Source organism: Lygodium microphyllum, chromosome 7, assembly GCF_053477565.2.
Source record: "Lygodium microphyllum isolate KBCC chromosome 7, Lygodium_microphyllum_v1.1.10, whole genome shotgun sequence".
Lineage (NCBI taxonomy): Eukaryota > Viridiplantae > Streptophyta > Polypodiopsida > Schizaeales > Lygodiaceae > Lygodium > Lygodium microphyllum.
The window spans coordinates 136,567,948-136,595,937 of record NC_141141.1 but is presented as its reverse complement, the minus strand read 5'-3'; the positions used below and the strand labels follow the sequence as shown (position 1 = coordinate 136,595,937).

The window sequence follows — 27,990 nt, the reverse complement described above, 5'->3', positions numbered from 1 at the left end:
GCTCAAGAGGATTACGTGCTGCAGTGGATTTTGGAAGTTTTTCCTAAAATTTGGCAATTCATCTTACATTGAACCTCGGTTTAAAGTTAACACTGCCTGGTACGTTAGATCGCTCGGGAGCTGACATTCATGGAGCCGCTGCGAGTCTTCGTCTTTGAGTTTCTGAAGGGAAGCTCGCCTCTCCACAGCCATAGCCATAGCGGCAATGGTAGCTTGCAAGGCCAGCAAGATGATGGTCCTTTGTAGGGGATCTCTAAAGGAAGCGCATTTATAGAGCTGCCAGCTTTTGCTGCAGGGCTGCATGCAGAGCTCGATGGACACAGAAAGAGAAGAAGAAGATGATAATGATGATGAAATTGCATCAGTCAAGCTCCTTGTCTGTAGACATACGCCTCTGCTGGCTCAAAGGGAGGCATGAATTCGCTCAAGAGCCCTCCTCGATGGACAAGCCAATTCTTCCAGATAACACAGAACAAAAAGATCCATCAAAGAAAAGCCCACACATTGTTACATAACCATGGCAAGCATGAATGCTCTGCTATTACGGAAGACTCTGGATTGTCAAAACAACCAGATAAGACACAAAGTAGCTGGGAAATGCTCAGTTTAGAGAAAGCATTGGATGTTTTAGACCACATGACCGATCTTCCAACACTTGAGGACTTCATTTGCATCCTGCAGAAATGCAAGGAAAACAAAAATCTATTGTATGCAAAGCATGTTTATACACATTTGCAAAAGTATGGTATGGAAGCTCACGATGCAGTTAGGAACTGTATTCTGCCATTGTTTCTAGATTGTGGAAGCATGTCAGATGCCCAGCTGCATGCTGACTGGTTAATAGATTTGGATGTGGATACTAGGACTTGCCTCATATTAGGTTACATTCAACATGGAAAGTTGAAGCATGTTCTCAAACTATATCAGACATTGCGTGAGCATAATATAACATTCAACAGCCATGTTCTCTTGGTATTGCTGAAATGTTGTGGTAGATTGAAAGATGCAGAGAGAGGACAGGACATACATGTGGAGATAGTGTGGAAGGGTTTTGAAAAGGACGTCTATGTAGGCAGCACATTGGTGGACATGTATGCCAAATGTGCCTCACTATTGGAGGCTCAGCAGGTTTTAGATAAATTGCCAGCTCGAAATATCGTATCGTGGAATGCACTTGCTGCAGGATATGCACAACATGGACTTGGCCAGGAAGTTCTGAGGTGTCTTACAGAGATGCAGCTGGAGGGAATTTCTCCTAATGCTGTCACTTTAATCTCTGCCTTGAAAGCTTGTGGATATGTAAATGCCAAACTCAAAGGACAAGAGTTTCACAAGGAAATTCTGCAGAAGGGACTGGATGCAGATCTTTTTGTTGGGAGTACTCTAGTTGACATGTACGCAAAATGTGGTTTGCTTGCTGAGGCAAAGGTAGCCTTTGAAAAACTAGCAATACGGGATATTGTTGCATGGACAGCCCTGATTGCAGGCTATGCTGAACATGGACCACCAGAGGCAGCTCTAACGTGCTTTGAACAAATGAAATCAGAAAAGGGGATTTGTTCAGATGGCACAATTTTTATGTGCATCTTGAAAGCTTGTGCTTGCACAGGAGGCTTGGTTGATGGTCACCGAATTCATACAGAAATTGTTCAAAAGGGGTTAGAACATAATACGTGTCTTGATAGCAGTTTGGTTGATATGTATGCTAAATGTGGATCATTTAAGGATGCATTTGCAATTATTGGGAAACTGCATTTTCAAAATGTTGTTCCATGGAATGCAATTCTTGCAGCATATGTTGATCATGGACCAGCTCAAGAAGTGCAGAAATGTTTCGAACAAATGCAGCTGGAGTCTGTTGTTCCAAATGCTATCACATATGTTTGCATCCTGAAAATTTACGGGAACATGCAAGATATAAAGGCAGGCTATCACATACACGTAGATATTGTGCAAAAGGGACTTGACAGTGATACTTACGTTCGAAATTCTTTGGTGGACATGTACGCAAAATGTTCTGGTATGTCTGAGGCACAACGAGTGTTTGACAGTCTTCCAATACGAAATGTGGTGTCTTGGACTGCTTTACTTGCAGGGTATGCTGAACATGGGCCCAGTGATGAAGCTTTAAAACTTTTTCAACAAATGCAGCTAAGAGGAGTCTTTCCAGATGCAGCTGTATTTGCTTCTGTGGTAAGGGCTTGTGCTAAAGGGAGAGATGTTGAGAAAGGTGGGAAAATCCACAGGGAAATTACTGAAAAAGGTTTGGAAAGTGATTTTTTGGTTGGGAATGCTTTGGTTGACATGTATGCCAAGTGTGGGTCACTTGCAGAGGCACAAAAAGCCTTCGATAAGTTGCTTGTAAGAAACGTTGTGTCCTGGACTTCTCTGCTTGGAGGATATGCTGAGTATGGACTAGGGCAAGAGGCACTGAAATGTTTTGAGAAGATGCAGCAAGATGGTATTGTTGCAGATGCTGCAATATTCGCTTCTGCATTGAAAGCTTGCTCAAGCACAGCAGCTTTAGAGAAGGGTCGTGAGATATATGGGGTGATTACATTAAGTGGATTGGAGAGGCAGTCGATTGTATCTAGCACTGCTGTGGACATGTATGCTAAGTGTGGCTCACTATTAGAGGCATGCACAATTTTTCATAGTCTTCAGGTTGGGACTGTTGCCTCATGGAATGTATTAATTGCGGGTTTCGCAGAACATGGACACGGTCAAGAAGCACTGAGATACTTTGAGCAGATGCAACTGAAAGATGTATCCCCAGATGTTGTCACCTTTGTTTCAATCTTGAAAGCTTGTTGTGGTCTGGGATCTTTAAATAAGGGTTATGATATCCACACAGAAATTATGATAAGGGGACTTGAAGAAGATCTGTTTATTGCAAATAGTCTGGTCAACATGTATGTCAAATGCGAATCACTATCTGAGGCACGTAAAACCTTTGACAAATTACCAGGTAGGAGCATTGTCTCGTGGAATGCACTTATAACAGGTTATGCAGAACAAGGACCCAGCCATGAAGCATTAAGCTGCTTTGAAAAAATGCAGGCAGAGGGCCTCTGTGAGGCCGCTGTTACCTTTGTTTGTGGTTTAAAGGCATGTGGTGACATGGGAGCTCTTGTCAAGGGTCAAGAAATTCATAAAGAGATCATACAAAGGGGTTTGGAAAAGGATGTGTCCATCAGCAGTACACTGATTGACATGTATGCTAAATGTGGGGCTCTTTCGGATGCACATGAAATTTTTGACAGCATGGCAGAACAAGATGTGGTGGCCTGGAATGCTATAATAAAAGGTTATGGTTTGAACCATGATGGTAAAAGGGTGATAAAATATTTTGAGGGCATGCAAAAACAGGGCGTTAAGCCAAATGCTGTTACTTTCACATGTCTTCTTACGGCATGTGGACATACTGACCAAGTGTTGAAGGGCCAGGAGTATTTCAAACTGATGCAGGAGAAACATGCAATAGTACCAACAGCAGATCATTATGCTTGCATGGTTGATCTTCTTGCAAGGTCAGGAAACTTATATGAGGCACATAAATTTTTGAAGACTTTACCATTCTCTCCATCAAGAGATGCATGGCTGCCTTTGCTTACAGCCTGCAAAGTACATGCTGATGCTGAACTTGGTGATAAGTGCTTTCAGAAGCTGATACAAATAATACCAGATTGTGCAACTCCTTATATTCTCATGGGAACCATCTATGCGAAAGCAGGCAGGTGGGATGATGTGTTCAGAGTAGAGGAGCTGAGAAAACATGCAGGGGCTGCAAAAAAACCAGCAACTGCTGTGGTAGAGGTGAAAGATACGATGCATGAGTTCATTATTGGGACTGTTCAAAGTGAGGAAGTCATAGATATGGTAGACTACTTAAATTCCTACATGGAGGAAGAGGGACATGTGCCTGATGTGGATTTGGTTCTGAACTCCATATACAATGAGGAGAGGGAAGCTGCATTCATCTGATCCTGCAAAGGTTCGAAAATTTGCAGGATGCTGGCATATCAGGACAAGTTGCAAGGAACGAATTCTGGTCTTAATCCTCCCAAGAAATACGGCTTTCAGGCTCAGGTGATGGTCCATGACAGATGGATAAATCTTTTCTAAAACCTTTTCATCTATAGTTTGAAAAGTCTCTGAATGTTTTCAACTTGTAAACTGATCAAATTAACTCTTGGCAGGTTCTTTTGGCAGTCTAGGTGCCAAGTTCTTTGAGCCTTCAGTCAATTCCGGGACTCTGTGAGATTCACCTTATCATGAGAAGATCGTTTGTGCCTGGTTGAACGCATCACAGATTTGGAGCGCTTAGAAATCATGGTAAGAAGAAGCATGTCACTTATCTTCTTATATTTCAATAGCTCTTTTACTATCACATCAAGGAAAAATAATCTTGAATCCTCTTCAGCAGATGTTCTTGAACAATTCCTTAGGTGATTATGTACCTTCTCATAGGTGCAGTCCCAGGGAAGCTGAGGGCCAAGCTTTGACTTTTGGATAGATATGAGTGACACTAAACCTTTTGTATGGAGTATAGGTATGGGGAACTAGCCTTGATTTGTGAAGGACGTATAGGCGATTCTTATGATGACTAGAGGTCCGTTGGGAGAGTTTTAGTGATGCTGATAGCCAGGACAACCCATGACAAAGAATTATCTCACATGAGATCATATGAGGAGAAATGAGTGCAACACCTATAGGAGTGGGGCCTTGACTAGGTGCATGCCATTTCTACCTAGCCAATCTTCTTGTATTTGAATTTTTCTTTTACTACTGAATGAAGGAAAAGTCTTGAATCTCATTCAGCAGATGCGTTGAACAAGTATGATCACGATAGAAGCACAATGAGGCAAACAATAACACAAAAAACAAAACTCAAACCCTAAATGCAAAACTCAAAACTCAAACACAAACAGAAGAAGGGATAGAAAGAACACAACTTTGAAGTGAATGAATGCTGTAAATGAATCTAAGAGTATACAGTGTGCCCAAGGGTAGAGTAGTGTGTCGGAGAGTTGACGTCCACCAGAGACAGATCCCAAGTCTATGAGATCACTAGGCGGAGTGTCGGATGATGAGGATGCAGCAAACGCAAGTGTCAGAAGGGCCTGGAGCATCGAACACAAGCAAGAGAGGTGTGGAAGATGGAAGGCAGCCCCTGGATGAGTGTAAACACAAGTTGAAGATGTTGTCAAGATGAGGAGGACCACCAACACCACTTGTCGCCTCGAACAAGAGACACCAAATGCAAGCAATTGGAGGCGATGAAGATGCTGGTGATGATGGATGGATGCCAAACGCAGTCTGGAAGAGTGTCTATTAGTGGGTGGCAGCTGTAGCAGGGGACGCTAGGCATTGGAGCAGCAATAGATGGAGTGGCACAGTCGATAGGGCTGGACAGCCATGTATGTGTGGATTGATGGCTGAAATCTGCACTCACGGGTGAGAAACTTGCACATAAGGGATTGTTACTGAATGGGAGCAGCCTGTCTATTTATAGATGAGGATGGACCCTCCAAAATTAGGGTTTCATTGAACTCTCTTGAATTGCTTCCCATTTTAGGGTTTTCATTAAATTAAGCTTATTTTGGGGCTGTTTAAGTGGTTAATCAGCATCAAATGCATTTTTTAGTTCAACACCCCCTCTAAGGCCCAAAAGCAGGTGAGGAGAAGGCCAACCCAGTATGCCCAAGGCGTCCCACCACAAAGCAGCCAGGGTATCGGACAAAGGGTGCACGGTAGCTGCCTAGTGGCCTAGTAAGACTACAAAGGCAATGGTTATCTTATCGAGGAAGTCCAAGGAGTCACTCCAAAGAGGACAGGGCATTGGACAAAGGGTGCTGGAGTGGACTACCAAGCCCTATAAAGGTGGATGGAACTACAATGAACTCTGATTTAAAAAAATAATAATTGAGAGAAGATTTGCGGTTGATTGAGTAATAGGAGAAAGATAAAGGATGGTTAGGTCGAACCCATCACAAAACAGACAAGCTATCCATTCACTCGAGGATGTCGACCGCTACATGATGTAAAATGCTGATGTAGTAGGTGCTACTTGGATAGTGTCCCTCTTGGGGAAATTGTTTACTTACCCAAGCACCTTAGTACAAAGATGCAATGCAAAGGGTGAAGGTACAACGGGGGGGAGGAGGGGGAGTTTGATATCGAAGACAAGTGCCGAAACCTATAGAATACCAAGAAGGATAGGAATCCCTTCTCAACGGTGAATGGCGATGTTAAAGGAGAAAGAGGAGCCGAATGTCAATTTTGTGCATTGTTGAGAGCCTTAATGAGAAGAAATATCCTGACTGGAAGAGCTAGGTAGAAGTCACCGCTAGGTAGAAGTCACTGCCATGATAGCATCAATAGAGATGCTTTATGATCCGCCTCGGGATGGAAAGCCTCCATGCCGATAGAAGAGCAAAACTCCTAGGAAGATGAAACCATGAAAGGAACGGTGGGCATCCCATGTCTCTAGCCTAGGTAGGACTAGACAAACCTGTATGTTAGCCTTGCACTGGAAATAAATTCTACAAAAGAGAGCAATCACAAAGGTCAGTAGTGAGACACTCTAAAAACAAATCTGAAAGAGAAAATGAATTGAATGAACAAGTGCGATAATGCAAATGTGTATATGTGTGTAAATGCATCGGAAGACTTAAAATAGAAAGGCTAAGTGTGTGGTCACTAGTGCACACGGCGAGGTGGGGCATAAATCCTAGGTGTAGTGGAGGTTATAGGACTGGATGCGTAAAGTGCAATAGGTGAGTCACTAGCAGACCAATTAGTCAATCCCTTAGAAGTAGAGAAGGATGGCCATTGAGGTTGTCCGTATGCCATATGCTGCAGGGGCGGAAGGAGTAGATGGGGCAGCAGCGGGAGGCGTAGCCCCACTAGACTGTGTAGTCGTAGTAGTCTGTTGTGGTTTTCTAGGAGGAAGACCTTGGGCCTTGGTACGACACTCCTCGTCCACATGGCCCAACATCTGGCAGTGTGTGCAAAACCTATTTTTCCTAGGACTTTGCTGCCAAGGGGGTCGTATTTCTTTGTTTCCGTCGGAGGAAGTGGTGTCACCCTTGTTTTGGCTTGCCTTCGCATCTCGCAAGTTTTTACCGCTGATGGTTTTTGCTCTCGAAGAAGAGGCAACCAATCCTCGCCCCTCTGAATAGATGTGAGTAGAGGTCTTCTTGTGGACTTGATCATGCAACCTCTTGTAACACAAGATTTAACACTCAAATTCATAGAAGGTTGGCAATCTAGGCAGTGAGATAGCATGTTGGATAAATTGGAAGAATTTGTCATGCAACTTGTTCAAGAAGAACATGACTTGATCGTAGTTTGACTTGGGAGAGCAAGTAGTGGCAAACTTGGCTAGTAAATGCTGATATTCGGTCAACTTGACTTTTAGATCATCCCCTTCCTTAATGGAAAACTCTTAAAGCTCAAAGTCGATGTTTATATACCGAGTACGATCTCTGGCTGCATAGCGGTTGATGAGATGACTCCAACGTTCCGATGCAAGAGGGAAGTGCTGTAACTAAGAGTGAAACTTAGGAAGCAAACCCTACATCAACTCGACATTGGTTGTGGCATTGCGAGCTTGCTGTTGATGAATGCAATTGGGGTGGGCTAGGCGAGGGCCAAGCATAGGCTCAAGACCAACAACGAGGTCCCAAAGACCCTGAGACTTAGACACTTGCTGCATATAGTTTGACCAAGTAGTGAAATTCGACTCGTTGAAACGAGTCTTGTTCGTGAAGGCATTCTTGGCCGAGGCAACAAGAATGGTAGTGCTCAAAATAGGCAGAGTGCCTACTAGGCATACGAGAGTGCCTACTAGGTATACGAGAAGTGTGTATTGTGGGGGAAAGTACACTTGGGAATGGGTCCCAGAGTGCCTACTAGGCATACGAGAAGTGTGTACAGTGCATCCAAATGTGTGCATGGGATCACTAGGCATGGGCATTGTCTTTGCATGGGGACTCCATGGTGGAGGGATAGGGACACGTGGAGCAAAGGATGGAAATCTCTGCATAGGAGTGACCCGTGGAAAGTGTGATGATGCACCATAAGCAGAGGATGGAAATCCTTGTATCTGAGAAGTCATGGTGTGTGTGTAGTTGGGGGTAGTAAGGGGGATGCCCATCACAGCCGGCCTAGTGAGAAAAGAGGTGCCTACATGAGGAAAGGTAGAGGGAATTGCATTAGAGGGTGTCATTCCCTATAATGAAGCCCCATAGTGTGGAATGGCTTGTGGGAAAGGATAGGTGACTGTGGTAAGAGGTGGGATGTCCCCTAACAAGACACCGTGATGTGAAGTGCTAGGGAAGTGTGAATATGGAATAGAGAATGAGAATGTGCTAGGAGTGGAGACAGAAGTTCCCTCCCAGTGTGGTAGAGGCGGATGTGGAATGTAAGCCGAGGTTTTGAAATGAGTGTGATATGGCTTCAAGAGGAGGGTGGGATGGGAGGGAGAGAAGAAGAGTAATTGACTTGCTCAAATGAAACAGAAGATGTAGGTATACTTGATGATGAATGTCTGCTTCTTGAGTCGCCTCTATTAAGATTTACATACATTTGACCATCGGATGTTGTACACCAAAAAAACAGGAGAGGGTTTTGATTTGAACGACTCAAAAGGGTTGTACGAACTTGAGAGCAGGCTTGGCAAAGATGATGAAGATGGATCGCTAGCCATCCCAAATGTCGTATTGCCTTCATGATGAGAAAGGTGGCTAGTCTCACCAATCGGTCCGGAAGGAGTAGCAAAACTAGAAGAAGGGATATCTTTTGGTCTATACTTATTGCGTAGGTACTACTCAAACTCCTCCTTTGTGAGGTTAATGAAATCTGGAATATCTAGCATAGGTGTAAACATAGAAGGTGATGGTGAGGGTGAAAATGGAGTGTTGTCTTCCTCATTGAGTCGATAATGCCTCCTCAAGGCCTCCAGTGATGGAGAAGCCTGATAAAACATCATTGGTTCACAAGAAGAAGGTGTTTGGGACATTGTGATTCAGTTACAAGTCGTATTGTGTGCCTTGTGCAAAGACTAGCACTCCACAATATCCATAGGAAACTCTTTATAAGAGCACTAGCTCTGATACCATGTGAAGTTGATTGTGGAGGCACCGCTAGGGTTTGCACGGAGGGAAACATAGAGTGTACAACCATGATAGAAGCACGACGAATACAGTCACAGAAAGCAAAACTCAAACCCAAAATGCAAAACTCAAAACTCAAACATAAATAGAAGAAGGGATAGAAAGAATACAACTTTGAAGTGAATGAATGCTGCAAATGAATGTAAGAGTATATAGTGTGCCCAAGGGGAGAGCAGTGCGTCGGAGAGTGACGCCCACTGGAGACGGATCCCAAGTTTATGATCACCAGTCGGAGTGTAGGATGATGAGGATGCAGCAAACGCAAGTGTCAGAAGGTCTGGAAGACCAAACGCAAGCAGGAGAGGCTTGGAAGATGGAAGGGGGCCCCTAGATGAGTGTAAATGGAAGTTGATGATGTCGCCAAGATGAGGACGATCACCATCACTTGTCGCCTTGGACAAGAGACACCAAACGTAAGTAGTCGGAGGCGATGAAGATGCTGGCGATGGCTGATCGATGCCTAACGCAGCTTGGAAGAGTGTCTGTTAGTGGGCGGCAGCTATAGCAGGGGATGCGGCACTAGAGTAGCAATAGATGGAGTGGCAGTAGTCGATGGGGCTGGACAACTAGGCGTGTGTGGACTGATGGCTGAAATCTGCACTCATGGGTGAGAAACCTGCACAGAAGGGATTGAGACTGAATGGGGGCAGCTTGTCTATTTATAGATGAGGATGGACCCTCCAAAGTTAGGGTTTCATTGAACTCTTTCGAACCGCTCTCCTTTTCAAGGTCTTTATTAAATTAAGCTTGTTTTGGGGCTGTTTAAGTGGCTAATCAGCATGGAATGCATCTCTTAGCTCAATATACGCACTAGGTGCAATGTTGGGGAAGCCCAAGACCAAGGTTTGGCTTTTGGGTACACACTAGAGTCGCATCAACCCTCTTGTGTGGAGTACATGCATTGGGAACTAGCCCTGATTATAATAGACATGCAGAGGGTCTTATGATACTTGGAGGCCCATTGAGAGAGTTTTAATGACATTGATAGGCCAAGATACAACACAATAGAGCATTGTTGCACGTTAGATCATAGGAGTAGAGATGAGTGCAACACCTATAATAGTGAGGACTTGACTAGGTGGATGTTATTTGTATGTAGCTAATCTCTAAGGAACATGTTCGCTAGGCTAGCTCTAGAATGCTGCAAACAGGTAGTCGAGAAGGGTGATTGATCATGCTGGTTTGTATAACTATTTACTTGCTTTTAAACTTATGTATTCTCTATAGCCACATTGCCCCCTTCTTGTACCCTTTGGATGCCCCATGGCTGAGGCTAGAGCACAGAGAAGTCAATAGGATTATTAGGTTGGAATTGTTAAGCTAAGAAAAGTGCATTACAGGTTGAGTCTCAATTAGCTCATTTAACCAGGCCCAAAACTCAAACTTTAATGCTAAAAGAGTTTGTGTTCCATAAGCCATCTCCCAAACTTTGGTTGGTTCCTCGTCATTGTTAGAATTTGCCAATTCTATGGGTAGTGCCCAATATTTTAGTCAGCTAGTTTGTAGTATGAACACAACGGAGTTAATAAGTTGTCACTGTTGAGCTAAGAAATGCATTCCATGCTGATTAGCCATGTCTCAGAACCCGAACTGTAAATTATCTTAGGGGAAAGGTATGGCGGTTGTGCCAGAGCATTGCGAGGGATTTCACAAATCCTTAGTCTGTTATTGGAAAAAAGCATTGTACTCCATGAACCAAGGGTAATCGCAGTCGCTCCTTCCGGACAAGAAGCCTCTCGAAGGACACCTTTGGATGTGAGCTAGTTGTTGATAGGTGACTGTTAGGTCAATTAGGAACCTTCAGGTCGGTCCTCCGTGGGTAATGGCAGGACACTTTCCTCGCAGGGTAGACCTAGGTTTATAGAGTGTTGACAAAATTCGATCATTCTGGTTAGAGTACGGATGGCGACGACTGGAAGGTAAACTCTGGGCGACTACTAAAACATTACTCCTCACGTAATAAAGACGGGTATGTTACACCAGATGGAAGATGCTCCAAACGCAAGGCTTGATGATGGAATAGGGCGCTTGAAGTAGATGATGAAGGGTGAAGGCAGCCACGAGCCGCAAATTGCAATGTCCTCCTGAAGGGGTGTGAGGGCAGTGGAAGGGGCTGGTGAGAGAAGGGAAGTGGTGGTGGTGACTGAAGAAGGTGGTGAAGAATGACTGAAGAGAGAGATGAAGAATGAATGAAGTGACTGCCTATTTATAGGCATAAGCTATCTAAGGTAGCGTACCATTTTGTGTCCATTGAAAGAGTGGCCAAAATGTGGACACCAGCCCTTTTTGGGACTATTAGTGCGAAACCCTAAATGAAGTGTGTAAACTGAAGAAGTGGTTTCTTAACACCTCCTCTCAGACCCAAAAAGGGATGAAGAAAGAGGAGCGAAGAGAGATACAAAGAAGATGTAGAGGATCTTGGAGATCCAAGATTTCCACCTGAAAGGTAACCTATAGTAAGAAACAGGAAACGGATGAACTGTAGAACTTGACTCCACCTCGGGAGAAGCCAGTAGCTCCATAACTCTATACTGGAAGGAATTTGAAGGTCTCATCACTAAGTTGTGGTCGAACCTCCAAGGCTCCGATCTAGGCGGTCTCTGAAGATCTTGAGTATTAGGAGGAGAGATGATTGCTCGAAGACAGCCATCTCAAAAGAGTAAAGGGTAGGTGTGTTAGCGATTCAGATCCTGGTCAGTCAGATTGCCACGTGGCAGTCCGGACCTGGTACAGTACAGTCGGCTGCATTTAATGCAGCCAATGTGCAATTATTTTGCGCCAGTTTTTGGCTATTTATAGCCGGGATTTCCAGCAGTCTCCCACACACTTCTGTACGCAGATTACAGGCTGGAGGCTCGTGTAGATTTTGTCTCTGTTCGCAGATTTCAGACAGGAGATCGTGCAGACTGCAGCGGACTTCGAGGTGAACAGCAGGTTGCATCGTCGAGGTGGAGACACGCAGTCCAGCGCACTGCGCCCGTGTATATATCTGTATATCTTTGTATACAGCACACTTTATACAACAGATCATCTTCCACTGTCTCTTTCTCTCTCCTCTCTCTGCGTTCTCTCTCTTTCAGTCTTACGCTTCCGCACCATTGCACTCTGACATGGTATCAGAGCAGTGTAGAAGGGCTGACTGAGTGAAGAACCAACCTAAAGAGGAGTTTCCATCGCGACACAAGGCTGCATTTCCAGCATTCGAGGGCGAGTAGGAGGGCTGCGCCTCGGAACAAGGCTGAAGCGAGCGTGGACGCGCGGGAAAGGAGTCCAGGTGGTGGATTTGCTGCTGTTTTCTGCTGTTTGACGAGGAGGAAGTTTGAGTTTTCAGCTTTCAAGTGCAGGTTTTGCTTTTTCATCGCCTCCGGCGGGTGAAGAAGTTTCGGGACGCGGAAGAGCCCTAGCAGGCTGCGTTTTCACAGTCAGAGGGGGCTGCTTTTGCGTTTGTAAAGGCATTACAGGTGAAGATGTCTACAGAGATTGACTTGGAGTTCCAAACAATCATGGACCGGAAGGTGCCTGTCTTACCGGCTCTTCCCACAGATTAGAAGCTCGATGGCGACAATTACCGCATTTGGCGCGTTATGATGTTGGCCATCCTTGAGTTCTACGATTTGGCGGAGCTTGTATAGGAGGAGATCGACCGGCCCTCGGTGAGAGATGAGTCCAAACTCTCTTCCGATGCTCGTGCGGAGTTGGCCAAGGCACAGTCTCACTGGGACAAACTGAATGCCAGGATTCGTTCCTTTCTTTTTCTGTCTTGTACTACAGCCGTGATAGCCCACATTGAGCACTTGACGGTGGCTCGGGAGATATGGCTGGAGCTTGATCAGATGTATAACCGGATGACCCTTATGAAGCGGGTTTCTTTGGAGGTGCAGATCCGTACGGACCTTGTCCGTAAACAAGTCTTCTTCGTTGCGGGAGTACATCAACAAGCTTAGACAGCTTCAGATGCAGGTTCAGAATGCGGGGAAGCCGATTTCCTCCGAAGACATGGCGATCACACTCTTGTCCTAGTTGCCGCCACGATTCCGTGCTTTCTACTCCGCCCTTATTGCTTAGGGGCGTGAGTCTACTCTTCAGTGGGAAGAGCTGGTTCCTATGGTCTTGGATCAAGAGGAACAACTGAAGGGACAACATGCTTCCAAGTCGGAAGCCTTGACAGGTCAAGCCTCTCAGAAGAAGGGGAAGGACCAAAAGAAGAAGGAGGAGGACAACAAGTCAAAGAAGGACAAGGACAAAGAATCCACATGCCATATTTGTGGAAAGACTGGCCATTGGAAGAAGGATTGCCCTGACAAAGACAAGAAGGACACCAACAAGAAGGACACCAACAAGAAGGACACGAAGGATTCTGGAGCGGTGGCTGCACCCTTATCAGCTGCGTTTCTTCATCTAGCTGTCATTGAGGACTCTACACCGAATGCTTCTGATGCTGCGATGACAGCTCCCCAGACTCGAGAGTGGATCGTTGACAGTGGTGCCTCCCGGCACATGACTCCTTCATCAGTTGGTGTTGCCCAGTTGCGACCTTCGCGTGGGCAGATTCTCATTGGAGATAGCTCTTCGGTGTCTATTGTAGGATGGTTCTCTCATCAGGATATGAGGAGAACGGCATCTACAAATTGACGTCTTCTACCGCCCTCCCTACTCTTCTTCTTACCTCTCAGACACAGTCAGGAACTATGGCATGCTCGGTTTGGTCACCTCAACTATGATTATCTTCGGAGGGCGTCACGTGGACAGCTTGTTCGAGGGTTGCCGGACATAGTGGTGAGCCAGCAGCCATGCGTCTCCTGCATTCGTGAGAAACAGCATAGGGATGCGATTCCCAACAAAGCTTTGCGGCGGTCTACTTCACCGATAGAGCTTGTATCTATGGATCTTTGTGGCCCTATGAGGAACGAGTCCTTGAGAGGAAGCTCGTACTTCATATTGATCGTAGATGACTACAGGAGGATGACATGGGCCTATTTCTTGGTGTTGAAGTCAGAGGCCTTCTCCCACTTCAAGGATTGGCTTCTCTTTGAGGAGAACCGATCGGGCCGGAGATTGAAGACCTTGCGATGTGACAAGGGTGGTGAATTTGTTTCTAATGAGTTTGCTCGTTTTTGTGCAGATAAAAGTATTTACCAGGAGTTTGCCAATACCAACACTCCTCAAGAAAATGGCATTTTTGAACGGAAGAACCGAAGTGTGATCGAGATGGCGCGCACCACGATGGAGCATCGACAGACACCTCAGTTTCTGTGGGCCGAGGCTGTGGCTACTGCAGTCCACATCCTTAACCGATCCCCCACTTCGGCCGTTGATGGGATGACACCTTTTGAGGCATACTTTGGGACTAAGCTCGATGTTTCTTATTTTAGGGTTTTTGGGTGTGCTGCCTATGTTCACATTCCCAAGACTCATCATGATAAATTTGAAGCAGCTTCCCGAAGATAGGTGTTTGTTGGCTACAGCTCTCAGTCCCAAGGCTATCGTTTGTATGATCCCGTCAAGCGGGATGTGTACACCAGTCGAGATGTGCGGTTCGTGGAGGTTCCGGCCATAGTAGCAGGTGCGGAGCATCCCGTTCTTGGAGATCCAGGGGAGAGTTGGGCTCCCGCGACAGTTCCTTTGGAGCCCGCGCCTTTTGATTCTGATTCTGTTTCTGATACCGAGTCTACTGTTCCACCGGTTACCCTCGAGGAGTTACCACCGGTGGATATCCCAGAATCTTCCGCTGATGGAGAGAGACGAGGAGACATCCGGCCTCCTCGTTGGGCCCGTGATACACTCCGTGATTTAGGGATCGAGGGGGTCCCTGAGGAGTGGGGACCGCAGGATGGTCCGCGGCGGTCACGGAGGCACCAGGTACATTCTACGGAGCTTGTTTGCTCTAACTATTGTTTGATGACCCGTGTTATGCAGGATCGAGAGCCCACCTCCGTGAAGGAGGCTTTACAGTTTGCACCATGGAAGAAAGCTATGGAAGCCGAGTTGGAGGCTATTGAGAGGAATGGCACTTGGTCACTCGTGCCTCGCCCCCCGAATAAGAAGGTGATTGGCGTCAAATGGGTCTTCAAGACCAAGTACCTTAGCGATTGTTCTTTGGACAAGCACAAGGCTTGCCTTGTTGCTAAAGGTTTTGCACAGCGCCCACTGCTTGTATGACGACTATTCGAGCTGTTCTTGCCTTGGCTGGCCATAGGAGATGGCCTGTCTACCAGTTGGATGTGAAGTTGGCCTTCCTCAATGGTGATTTGAAGGAGGAGATCTATGTAGAACAGCCTCCTGGCTTTGGATCTTCAGATGGGTAAGTCTACAAGTTGAAGAAGGCCTTGTATGGCCTCAAGTAGGCTCCGCGTGCATGGAACGAGTAGATTGATTCGTTCCTTCAGTCACAGTTGGGATATCGGCATTCCAAGGCCGATCCGCAGCTTTATGTACACACTTCCGAGGCTGGTTGTGTGCTTTTTGTGTTGTATGTTGATGATTTGATTGTCACAGGTGATCATGCACAAAAGGTCAAAGAGACGAAGGCAGCTTTACATCGGACGTTCGAGATGACGGACTTGGGTCTACTCCATTTCTTCTTGGGCCATGAGATTTATCAGTCTCAGAGAGGGATCTTCATCTCTCAGCAGAGATATGCACAGGAGCTCTTGTTTTCTTTTGCGATGGAGGATTGTCGGACCATTTCTACTCCTATGGATCCGAACTGGAAGGCTACTTCCCATTCAGCTTCTCCCATGGCGGATGCTTCCCACTATTGTCAGTTGATTGGATCATTGTTTTGGCTCCTCAACACTCGTGTTGATCTTTGTTTTGCTGTTGGGCTCTTGGCGGGGTTCATGAGTGAACCTCAGACGGTACATTGACAGGCTACCCAGAGGATACTTTGGTATTTGAGGGGGACATCTGATTTAGGGATTAATTATCCAGCAGGTACAGGTGGTTCAGATCTTGTACTTGTAGGCTGGAGCGACTCGGATTGGGCTGGTGATGTGGACCACAGGCGGTCTACAACAGGTTATTGTTTTACCTTGGGTGCAGGTGTTATCTCATGGAGTAGCAAGAAGCAGCCCACGGTAGCCCTTTCGTCTACTGAGGTGGAGTATCGGGCTGCGTCTTCCACCACATGTGAGGCTGTGTGGCTTCGGAGATTGTTGGAGGAGCTTGGCTGCCCCCAGACTCGTCCTACTTTGCTGCAATGCGACAATGAGAGTTGCATTGCCTTGGCACGGAATCCTGTTTTCCATGCCCGGACGAAGCACATAGAGATCCAGTACCATTTTATTAGAGAGAAGCTTCTGGATGAGACCATCACTGTGGAGTACTGCAAGACGGAGGACAAGCTTGCAGATTTGTTTACGAAGGCGCTTCCCTAGGCTCTACTTCGGAGCCATTCCAGATCCCTCAGGCTTTTGCCCCGCCCAGGCTTTGAGAGGGGGTGTTAGCGATTCAGATCTTGGTCAGTCGGACTGACCAGTTGGACTGCCACTTGGCAGTCCGACCTGGTACAGTACAATCGGCTGCATTTAATGCAGCCTACCTGCAATTATTTTGCACCAGTTTTTGGCTATTTATAGCCGGGATTTCCAGCAGTCTCCCACACACTTCTGTACGCAGATTACAGGCTGGAGGCTCGTGCAGATTCTGTCTCTGTTCGTAGATTCCAAACAGGAGATCGTGCAGACTGCAGCGGACTTCGAGGTGAACAACAGGTTGCATCGTCGAGGTGGAGACACGCAGTCCAGCGCACTATGCCCGTGTATATATCTGTATATCTTTGTATACAGCACACTTTATACAGCAGATCTTCATCTTTCACTGTCTCTTTCTCTCTCCTCTCTCTGCGTTCTCTCTCTTTCAGTCTTACGCTTCTGCACCGCTGCACTCTGACAAGGTGACGAACTTTATGATGAGGAGGGGCCCCTCTGAGGGTGGAGATGCAAGGGCCCTCTTTGAAGCCAAAGAAGTAGAAGCCCCCTCTAAGGGCAAAGAGAGTTCATCCCCCTTTGAATCTCCCTCTAGAAGAGATAGGGAATCTAAAAATTCATGGATCACGGACTCTAAGTCCACTAATGATGAAGGAAGTGCCATTTGTTGTGCCGAAGAAGGTATCTGGGATATTGAAAATATCGAAGAACTTCCAGAGGTAGTCTCTCGAACTTGAGTAGTCGAGGGTGGGGAAAAGGGAGGTTGGGGCTGAGCCAAGGGTAGGTAATAGTCACTGTCTCTTAGTGGAACGGACTGTGGAGCTGAAGTAATAGAAGGGGTCAAACAGTCATTGTCTCTTGAAGGAGCGGACTGTTGAGGGGATGGTAGCCAACAATCATTGTCTCTTGGGAAAGCGGACTGTAGAATTATGGGTTGTCGAGGTGGCATTCCTAAAACCCTAGAAGAAGTGGAAACAATCTTCACAGCTCATCGCAGTGGTTGTGTGGAGGCTGTGGTACCAATTGATCCACCTGTGGCTCGAAAGGGCTTAGTGCACATTGGATGCGCCTTATTGCCTTGAGCATAAAAACCTGAAAGTTGGTGTAGAATAAACTCTATGGCTGAGAAGGGAGAGGTGGCACTACGAGTGCCTGGGAGTAGATGCATATACTCCATTGTGGTAGGGAGCAAAGGTCCATGGCGGCAAGCATCAGTGGGGGTTTCGATGATGTTGGAACCCCTAGTGATGATGTTGGAAGAGGAACACCCAATGGTTTGTCCATCAGCCTGTGGAGAACTCATAGCACCAGAGTGTCAACCTGTAAAAGGGTGGGTGGTTGGGAGAGAAAGAGAAGGGTATGTCTATCTCTTGGGGATGCAACGGAAATGAAGGGGAAAATCAATAGATAATGCTAAACCCGCAACTTGCCTTTGCCTTCTTTGATGAACACGATCTTTAGCTCTCTGAGCTCCTGTGCTTTGATACCATGTTAAAATAGCAAGTATGCTCTGATACCATGTCGAAATAAGCAATAGTGTAGAGGGATAGCAGGGTTTGCAGGGAGTGATAGAGTGTATACGGCAAACACTGAGAGAGAAGAGAAACTCAGAAACACAAGAAGAATACGGTGATTTTGCATAAAATCATGCTATGAGAAGAAAAGTTGATACAACAGAGCTGAAGCTCGGAAGATAACGGCACTTGTGGGAAATCTGCATAGTGAAGGGAGCAAAATGGAGTCCTTTGGTAGTGGGCTATCAAAGTAATCATTGGAAGGTGAAAGACGGCTATTGAGGTAGCAGAGTGCAGTCCTGTGATACCGTCAAAGATGTGGAAGATGATCAACAGTAGTCCTCTGATGCTGGGGAGTGACCTGGGCGGCAAAACGCAAATCCTAGAGTGTCGGAGCTGTCAAATGTAGGGAGAGCAGCCCAGATGTTGACGCTAGGTGCATAACGATGATGCTTGATAATGGAGAATGAGCTAGGCTGCAAAAACGTAGGTCCCAGCAGCCTCTATGAGAGATGAGTGACTCCAGATGATGGAGGAGGGGCCAAGCTCCAAAAACCAGATCCTAGAAGTTCCTATGATAGACAAGTGACACCAAGTGATGGAGGAGGAGCTAGGTTGCAAAAACAGAGGTCCCAGTAGCCCTTGTGATACGCCAGTGATGAAATCACTAACACTCGGTGATGTGGATTGCCGCCAAAGGCTAGGATGCTGATGGCAAGCTGGAGATGATGACACCAGGCAAGAAGAAGACCTCCAAACTAAAAAACACAGGTGAAGGTGGAGTGTGAAAGAGAAGGGTGCTGATGCCAAGCAAATGGTGACTCTAGGTGGAAGATGCTCCAAACGCAAGGCTTGATGATGGAACAGGGCATTTGAAGTAGATGATGAATGGTGAAGGCAGCTAGGAGCCACGAACTACAATGTCCTCTTGAAGGGTGTGAGGACAGTGGAAGGGGCTAGTGAGAGAAGGGAAGTGGTGGTGGTGCTGAAGGTGGTGAAGAATGAATGAAGTGACTGCCTATTTATAGGCATAAGCTATCTAGGGTAGTGTACCACTATGTGCCCACTGAAAGAGTGGCCAAAATGTGGACATGAGTCCTTTTTGGGGCTGTCAGTGCGAAACCCTAAATGAAGTGTGTAAATTGAAGAAGTGGTTTCTCAACACCCTATTCTTGCGTTAACTTTCTTCCTGCATACTTGGTATGGCGGCAAAATCTGCGTTTTGCTGTCTACAACATTTGTACAGCTGCCATGTCATCTCTACTACTTGTGTTTACAGATTTCCAGCACTTGAATGCTTCTTTGTCATTGATTCAGCATCCAACTGTTGCGTTTGTTGCTACCAGACACTCATGGATACTGTTTATTGTGTTTCGGGATCCATTAGAGGACGATGCACTCTTCTACTTATACTTTTTGCCCTGGTCCTTGAGACATGGGGGTTTCAGGGTTAGTTTTTACCTTGCATAGTGTGTTTGCTGCATCGAGCATTGTACTTATTCATTCATTATTTAGATTTCGTTATCTCTTGTATTCATTGTCTTTGTGTTAACCCTAACCCTAATCATGTTTCTTTATCAATCTATGCATTTGTCATACGATTTATTTGTATTCTATGAACAATTATTTCTTTATACCTTTTGGTAGTCGGGACTCAGCACATTGTACTTACAAGCACTTTTCATTGAAGTTGAGGTATTCATGTTTTATGGTCTTATGTGGTATTTTTGCTCCTAACTTGTCTTTTGTAGGCTCGCACTAACCCTTATAGGACCTACTAGTTGATCAGAGTGGAGACTTGGATCGTTTAGCACTCCTTACCTTGGTTACCCTTCCTTGATGGGGCTTTACACTCTAGACTAACAAGGAGTCTTTTCCTCCCAAGGTGGTGTTTTTTCTTGTCTTAAGATGACTTTGGAGGCCACATGCAATGCACTCTTTTTTCTTGGGTATTTCTCCTTTCCCTCATCGAAATCGATATTTTGGGGAGAGGAGGGGTGCTTACTTCTCCTTCCACTATCCAGCAGTAGAGAGGAGGTAGTCTTTTATTCTTGGTGTCTACAATATGTAGATTACTCTAGTGATATTATTCTTGGTACTTTGTATCATTATCTGTAATTATGATTGTAAAAGAGTGCTTGTGATAAATAAACAATTTTCTTATAGGGGCACTGTCCAAGTGGCACCATTGTATAGCATTTTGCATAAGTGTGATGATTTGCATTGCCCTTTGTATTATCCCATGCATTGGCATTTTGTTCTTGTAAACATGCATCTGTGTATATTTATCCCTTTTCAATGAGAGAGTGATCGGCTTTGGATCCACCATATTCATGGTAGCTCTCATAGGAATGTCCTAGGATAGTCTCCTTGTTTTTCTTACCACATACATCCCATAGCTTCCTTCATCATCGACACCCATGGGTGGTTTGGATAGTTTGTTTGTTTTGTGATGTGTTGGGTCTAACCATTTCTTTTATTCTCCCCTAGGGGCACAGACTACACAATACAAGGAAAACTATGATTTAAACCACCCAAAAAAAAAGGAGTAAAGTTCAATGCGGTTCCATCCGCCTTTGCTTGGCCTCTTTGGGGTGATTACTTGGGCTTTCTTGGTAAGATAACCATTACCTATTCGTAGTCTTGGTAGGAGGCATGAGAGCGGTGGGGCGCTTTGGGGTAAAAGAAAAATTGGGCTAGACCTATCTCGACTGTCCCTTCTTGTCTTCAGTTTTGGGCATGAGAGGGGGGGTTGAGCTAAAAATGCATTCTAAACTTAATTAGCTCTTAATAACAGCCCCAAAACTCGAAATTACCAAACTTTATTAAAAAGAAACGTGATCTTAGAGAGTATCTGTCCAATAAGCCAAATCCTAGTTTGGGAGGACCCATCCATCTATAAATAGACAAGTTGCCCACTACTCAACCTAATCTCTTTTTCCTAGTTTGTAGGTGCCATCTCTTTGCCGTCTGTACCTTGTTCGGGAAGGATATTTGAGTTCAAGCTGCTGCCTGCCCATTGCTGTCCATCATCAGGCACCTGCTGTCCAACCCGCTGCTACAATTGGTGATTGTCTTCCTGCATATTCATACTGCTCTCTAGCTGGCTGTTTGCATCCATCCCAACTTGTCACTTGCTGCCATGTGTGTTGCTGCTTGCATTTGGAGCTATATGAATCATGATCAGCTGGAACTAGCATTTTTGCTGCCAGCATCATTGACTGCCTGCTATATGAATCATGATCAGCTGGAACTAGCATTTTTGCTGCCACCATCATTGACTGCGTTTTACTGATCAGCATCATCGTCCAGCTGCCAGGTCATCAATGGCTGTTGTGATTTTTGTTTTTTGCAATACTCGGCTTTGCTAGTCTTCTTGAGATGCGTTTGCTGCTGCTTGGTATCTTTGGAGGCTGCCTATTGTATTATGGGATTCATTAGAGTACGACACACTTTCTTGTTTACACTCTCTGCCTTGGCCCTTGAGACATGAGAGTTCTAGGGTCAGTATTTCACCTTTGCATAGTGTGTTTGCTGCATTGAGTATCATACATATTCAATATTCATTATTCATTCATTATCTTCTTCAGTGTTCATTGTCTGTGAGTTACCCTAGTTCTAATTGTGTTCTTTGTCATATGATCGTGTTTGTTATCTGTAGATGAGTATTGCTTTACACACACATCCCCTCGGTCCACTTCGCTATGAGTTTCATTGGTAGAGATCTATTGATGGACGTGTGCAATGGTTGTGACACCTTTAGACTAGTAGTTTCTAGGTCCCTCAGGGTACACTAGGTTAGTACATCCTTAGGCAATGTAGTATTCACTTTTACTCTTAGCTCATTACGCTAGTTGAGTTGGGATGGGGGGTATGAGGGAACTGATAGAGGAGATGGTGGGGGATGGGATAGAACTTGTGGAATGGGTGCAACAAGGGGAATTGGCCTCAAAGGGCCCTTCATTGTGGAAGGGGAATGGAGCATGTACAACCCCCGCTCTTGTGAGCCTGTTGTAAGAATGACTCCTAATGAAGAATCCTCATTAAAGACGGCCTGCTCGATGAAGACAACTTGGGTATTAAGTCTTATAAGGCCATGAATTGAGAGGAGATGGAAGCCCTAGTCCGGAACATGTAAGGCTTTCGAAATGGAGCTTGATGGATGGTCAGGCAACAAAGGCAAGGTGCCAACACCAGAAATAGGCATCAAAGTAATGTTGTTAACATTGATTGTACCCTCACATGAATGGAGATCTTGGAGCCAATCTCCTTGAGGAATGATATGACTCGATGCATTGCTATCAATGAGCCAAATCCTCTCAGAAGGCAAGACAACCACCAAAGTAGGCTCCTTTATCCTAGGGATGTGAAAGAACACGACTCATAAGTAATAGTCCGTGTACTTTAGCCATAGAATGCAAGTTGGCAAGCCACCAATCAAACTAGCAAGTGGTTGCATTAGCACAAAGGATTTGATATTGTAGGGAATCAATCATGGAGAAGCACTAGCTTTGTATCTCTATATCATCATGATCGTGATAGAAATTGTGTAAAAGAAGAATCAATGTGAAAAATTAGAGAAAAGACAATCGTAATAAAGTAAGAAAATGGTGAATATAGATTGTAACCTCTAGAGCTCTCGAAGTGTCGAGAATCCTGTAACAAAAGTAAGAAAATGGTGAATGCAGATTGTAACCTCTAGACAATACAAAGAGCCATGAACAATCAACTTACAAGGGTTGCCTGACTTTGAAAGCCCAAAGTCCTCTAGCTATTGCTTCGTAATTTATTTCAAGAGTTTTGGGCTATCTAAAGCAACTCTTGATTCTCAATTGAGAAATCAATATCACCAACATTGAGTCTTCCCTTCTTCTCAGTAGGGTTTGATCTAGAGTGATCGAGATGATCTCCTAGCGAGTCATCGGCAGGTTGCACATTTGGGGCTGCATGAGTGTGAGGGAGTGGTTCGAGGAGTATGGATTGGAGTGTTTGTGCTGTGTCAAACAAAGACCGATCGTGATGAGACTATCTTGGATTGGTTAGGGACATGCACTATGGACACAAAGTATGGGTGTGCTGGCTAGTGCATGGCTTGGGCTCTTAGGAGTCAGGACCTATACTTTGTACAATTTTATATTTAACTGCTGAAAATATAAGATCTAAGGATTGTTTTTGCCTTTGGGTTCTCTTATTTTGGTGAGAGTTTGGCATTTATTAGACCTAGTGTCTCAAAGTTTGCTGACTGTTGCCTTTGCAGCTGGGCATGTCACCTCTGTGGGAGTTCAATTCTACCTCCATTGCTTAGACAAGCTCATGCTGCCATCATACAACTTGGACTTGTAGTGGAAAGTGCAAGCAGAGCAGTTCAAAAAACACATATTATGCCTCACAATCCTTATTACATAGAGCTGTGTCAGTACAATTTATGCTGCTTTTACTTACAACCCTTACATGGGGTTGTGCCATCTTTCTCTTGTAATCTATATCACAGAAAATATCACCAATTCTCTAGGATGCAAGTTTATATGGCACATGATCTTTGTTTCTTCCAAGTCATGGTTATATCTTTGTTCCAAGTTATGGGTGATGACTAGAATGCTCCCTACTCTAGCATCTACAAGTGAAGCAAATATTCACTTTTAGTGAAGTATTGTTTAAGCGGTCTTGTTGTGCCAAGACCCTCCTCCTTACAAAACATATAAGTCAAGTTGGGGACTTAGTGCTCTTTATTACGTTAGATGTATCTTCTAAGACTAGATCATTAGGTCTTATTCAAAATGGAATGCCAATAAGGCTGACACTCTTTTTCATGAAAGATTTTTTTGCTCAAGTAGTCCACTTGTTTGGATTACATTAATAGGTTTTATAAATTAGAAACTTCCGTAGATAGATTGACTTGTTAATAGATTAGTCGCATTTCTTTGAGTTTGAAACTTACAAAACGTTTCTTGAAGTAAGAAACGTTTTTGAGAGTAAATAACCTTTTTTTTTCGGTGGTTGGGTTGGGAACAAAAAACATGGCTTTTTTGACAAAAACTGTTGGGAAACGTTAAATACAATGATGATGATGAGTAATGACTCATGAGGACTCGAGATTTTGAATGAGAGATTGAAAGGCTTACTTTTTTAAGATTTTGTTTAGTTATCGGACTCTATTAATCTAGTATCTATTCTTGTCTTGAGAGTTGATTATTATACGACTTCTCGTTTATGAGTTAGTTATGATATAGTATGATTCATTCTAGATTTCAACATTTTATCGGTTTGTTTTGGAATGAGAATCATGATGTTGCAACTTGACTTAGTCCATATCGTACATGGGCTATTTACATGTTTATTTCAATTTTTATTTATGTGATATGTATGAATCATAATGTTTCAGGTTTGAACCATAGTATAGCTTGAACTTTGACATCAATCAATAATGGATCATTGATGTGTAGCGTATTATTGTCAATTAACTCTCATGTATTATCACTCAAGTTCAATTGGCCTTTTTTGGTTTCAGAGAGAGTTCCATAGAGGTTAAGCCCTCTTTCCCTAGTTAAAACATAAAAAATCCCTATACACAAAAACCCACATTTCTTATTTTATCCCCTCTTGAAAAATCTTACGAACATGTTTCTGACATTTTGTTTCTAAACGTTTCTGATATTTCTGGCTGCTATGCTTAGCCTTGCCTGCCATTTTCTGTATATTTGAAAAAAATTGCAAAACTCTAATTTTTGAATTTGGGGGTTTTCAAAAATGTGGGGGGACGGCCATTTGGGATGGGATAGGGGTCGTTGCCAACCCATTTTTAGTTTTATTCATTGATTCTTTGCAAGGAGAGCTCCAGAAACTGTCTAGCTCATAAACATGGGACAGATAAGCCTGTATGTTCCAACTTCGTGTCAACTTTCAGCTAAACAGGTTCGAAGTCCTAACTGAGTTTAAATGTCTAATCCAGGTTGAACTTACATTGCTGATTCAAGATTTCATCATCAATGTAATGGTAGACTCCAACAAAGCTGTAAACCTAAACCTAATTTTGTGCGGGACCAACATGCTAACGGGTCCTGCCCACAATATCCATCTACTGTCATCTTCCAAGGTAAGCTACCGAGGGTACTACTGCTGGTAACATGGGCAGGGTAGAAAATTAAGCATTGTCCTACATTAATGTCGTTTTTAGTTCATATTTCTTTTCCAAACAAACACATTCAAAAGCTTTAGCTTAATGTTTGTTATATATTAACTTGCATTGGTTCTCTCAGTATCAATGTCTCAAGAGATAGGAATGGGGATGACATTTGTCCACAGCTTCCAGTCAAAAGAAGGGCAAAGATGCAAAGCATCCAGGTAATACACCAATTCTGTGAAGATAGAATGGGATATACTGTGTGTTTGTCGAACCTCAGACATTTGTGGCTAAGAATGATGCCCAATTGGTTTCATCGTGACCCAAGACAAAGTTGACTTGTTCAGGCAAAAAGCCATGCTCCTTGATGCAGTGCAGCAGTACTAATTTTCGCAAATTCCTTTTACTGCAGGCAGTTGTCAAAGAAACCCAGGTAAGTCTGTCTGAGGAATAACAGCTGAAAGAAGTAAACCACAATAGTATATAGAAAAGGCTGTGGACTGTGGTCTTTGAAAACTGAAGATGTCACAAGGGCAATGTTCCTTATTTCAAGCATCTGTATTCAATGGCTTTGTATCTAAAGATCCAATCACGTCATAAGTGATTGTTGAGAGTATTATAATATCATTTTTGACTACAATGCTTTGATGCCAACCCAGTAAGGGTGTCATATTTGCAGTTATTATGATAAAATTTAAATGTATTGTATGCTCCTACACATAGCAATAATTGAACGAAAAATCTCAATTGGTAAGTATCTGTAGTTTTTGATTTTTTAAAGAGTTTTACATTCTGCAATTCAATATTGTAGATTGATTTAGGTTTTGATCATTTCTTCTTCTAACCCCATTTTTTTGATAGCCACATTTTAGGAGGGTGCATGAGCTATTGCAATGGTTCTATTAGACATTGATTGAAGACTTAGATTGTCTATCAGAATCAAGTAAAGTCCTTGGTTTTCTTAAATTGATAATAAAATTTCAACCTGTGGTATTCCTGGTAAACAAATTTTGGGAGAAAGGAGCTTCCCTGCATCATGGAACAGAAGTATCATCTCTCTGATAGCTAAGCAAGCTCAATGCACCGAACAAAATCACTGGGGTCCTATTTCTCTGCTTGGAGTGGCATACAAAGATTTTGCTAAAACAATGGCATCTCAGCTTAATCCTATTCTAAAGAGGCATATCAATCCACATCAATACCGCTTAATAAAAGGAAGATCTCTATTGGATAACGTTCTCAATGTAATGATGGCCTGAGAGTGGGCAGCAATTTCAGGTCAAAAATTGTTTTAATGCAGGTGGACTTTGAAAGGATCGTTGACAAGGTCAACTGGGAGTACATAAGGCACAGCGTGCTTAAGATGGGATTTTCAGGGGAAATTGCTAATCTTCGATGGATGCTTGCCAAGGATTCCCAAGCTTTTATCTCAGCAAATAGTGCGTTTTTGGAAGCTATCACTATCAGGAGAGGGGTGAGCCAAGCTTTTATTTCAGCAAATGGAACGCCTAAAGATGTACTGCTGTGATGGAGGATTAAATTCATAGACGTACGAGCTGAAGCAGATGCCCTTCGAGGTAGATTTCTCAAGAGTCGTTGGGAGGTTGACCTTGGGTTGAAATGATGGAGGAATTGCCCTTCCAAAAAATTCTCAAATTCTACAGAGCATGGGGCCTGAAATCCTCCGATTTGCTATCTTCTCAGGCCATCCTGTGAATCAAGGCACAAGGCATCACTTTAGAATTACTGTCTACCCCTCAGTGCGCCTAAATGGAGGAGGCATTGAGGAGAAACTGAAATCTGCATCAACCGGGAAATTGCGTAGCAAATGGGAGATGGGCGGCTTCAAGCACATCAGGCAAGCTTGGGAAATAGATATTCCTAATGAGCTAATTGGAAAATGTCTCTAGGGTATTTGGGTTTTTTTTGCAGCAGGCACAATCTTGACTTCCAAGAGGCCTTTGTAGAAGAGGAGTATAGAATGGCTGCTGCTTGTGTGGCGAGGAACCATTAATGCACCTATTTTGGGATGGTTGCTTAGCTATGAGCATTTGGCAGCAAACGCTACCTTACCTTGGTCTAAGTAGAATGGACATTAGAAGTTTGTTTGATGTATTTTTCGAGGAAGTCTTGGCCTTAGGGATAGTCCTCTATTAGTCAAATTCATTACATTGTGTAAACCAACCTTAATAATTATGTATGACTATAGCATGCATGCATACATGCGCACAATATATATGGTGTTGAGTATCTACGTATGTTATATATCCTTGTCACCCTATCATGTTTTTGGGGCCTCACCTTCACATCTTGCCCCAAGTGGACAAACCTTGGAATTCATGATCCTTTTAGGTTTGCATGTGAACCTTGATGTATTGTCATTTACCTTTGGGAATGCTCAGAACTTGGGTCCATGCCAAAAAGACATTGCATTATGTGATTGACCAAATTAAAGTGAGGTATTGTGCATTGGTTGAGTTGTAGAGAAGCTTGATTTCTCTCATTTGTATATTTAGCCCGTTTATCCATACACAAGCCCCGCAACTTAAGCATTGTAGCTAATGCCATTTAGATATTGTTATTGGTTATTAGATGAATTGTACCAATCTTGAGTTTGAACAATGTACAAGAGAAATGTTTTGGAATCTTTGGAAAAGTTTCATATTTACAGGTCTCTTCTCCATAAGAATCACACACAACAACTATTTGTCTTTGAATAAATTTGTAGGCTTCAGGCTAAACAATGTATG

At 44.1% G+C, this 27,990-nt stretch overlaps 1 protein-coding gene across 2 annotated transcripts; it reads left to right on the top strand.

Annotated features, from left to right (window-relative positions):
• The first annotated feature begins 14 nt into the window (after positions 1 to 14).
• Positions 15 to 27,644, top strand: LOC148034006 (pentatricopeptide repeat-containing protein At2g03380, mitochondrial-like). Of its 2 annotated transcripts, none has more exons than XM_087682021.1 (5): positions 15 to 4,089; positions 4,213 to 4,335; positions 25,070 to 25,213; positions 25,377 to 25,461; positions 25,653 to 27,644. In XM_087682021.1, exon 1 carries the CDS (start codon positions 415 to 417, stop codon positions 3,982 to 3,984), a length of 3,570 nt encoding a protein of 1,189 aa, XP_087538147.1. In that variant the 5' UTR covers positions 15 to 414; the 3' UTR covers positions 3,985 to 4,089; positions 4,213 to 4,335; positions 25,070 to 25,213; positions 25,377 to 25,461; positions 25,653 to 27,644. The 2 variants fall into 2 exon arrangements, with proteins under 2 accessions (XP_087538147.1, XP_087538146.1); XM_087682020.1 differs by having other exon boundaries at positions 4,200 to 4,335.
• Positions 27,645 to 27,990: the final 346 nt, after the last annotated feature.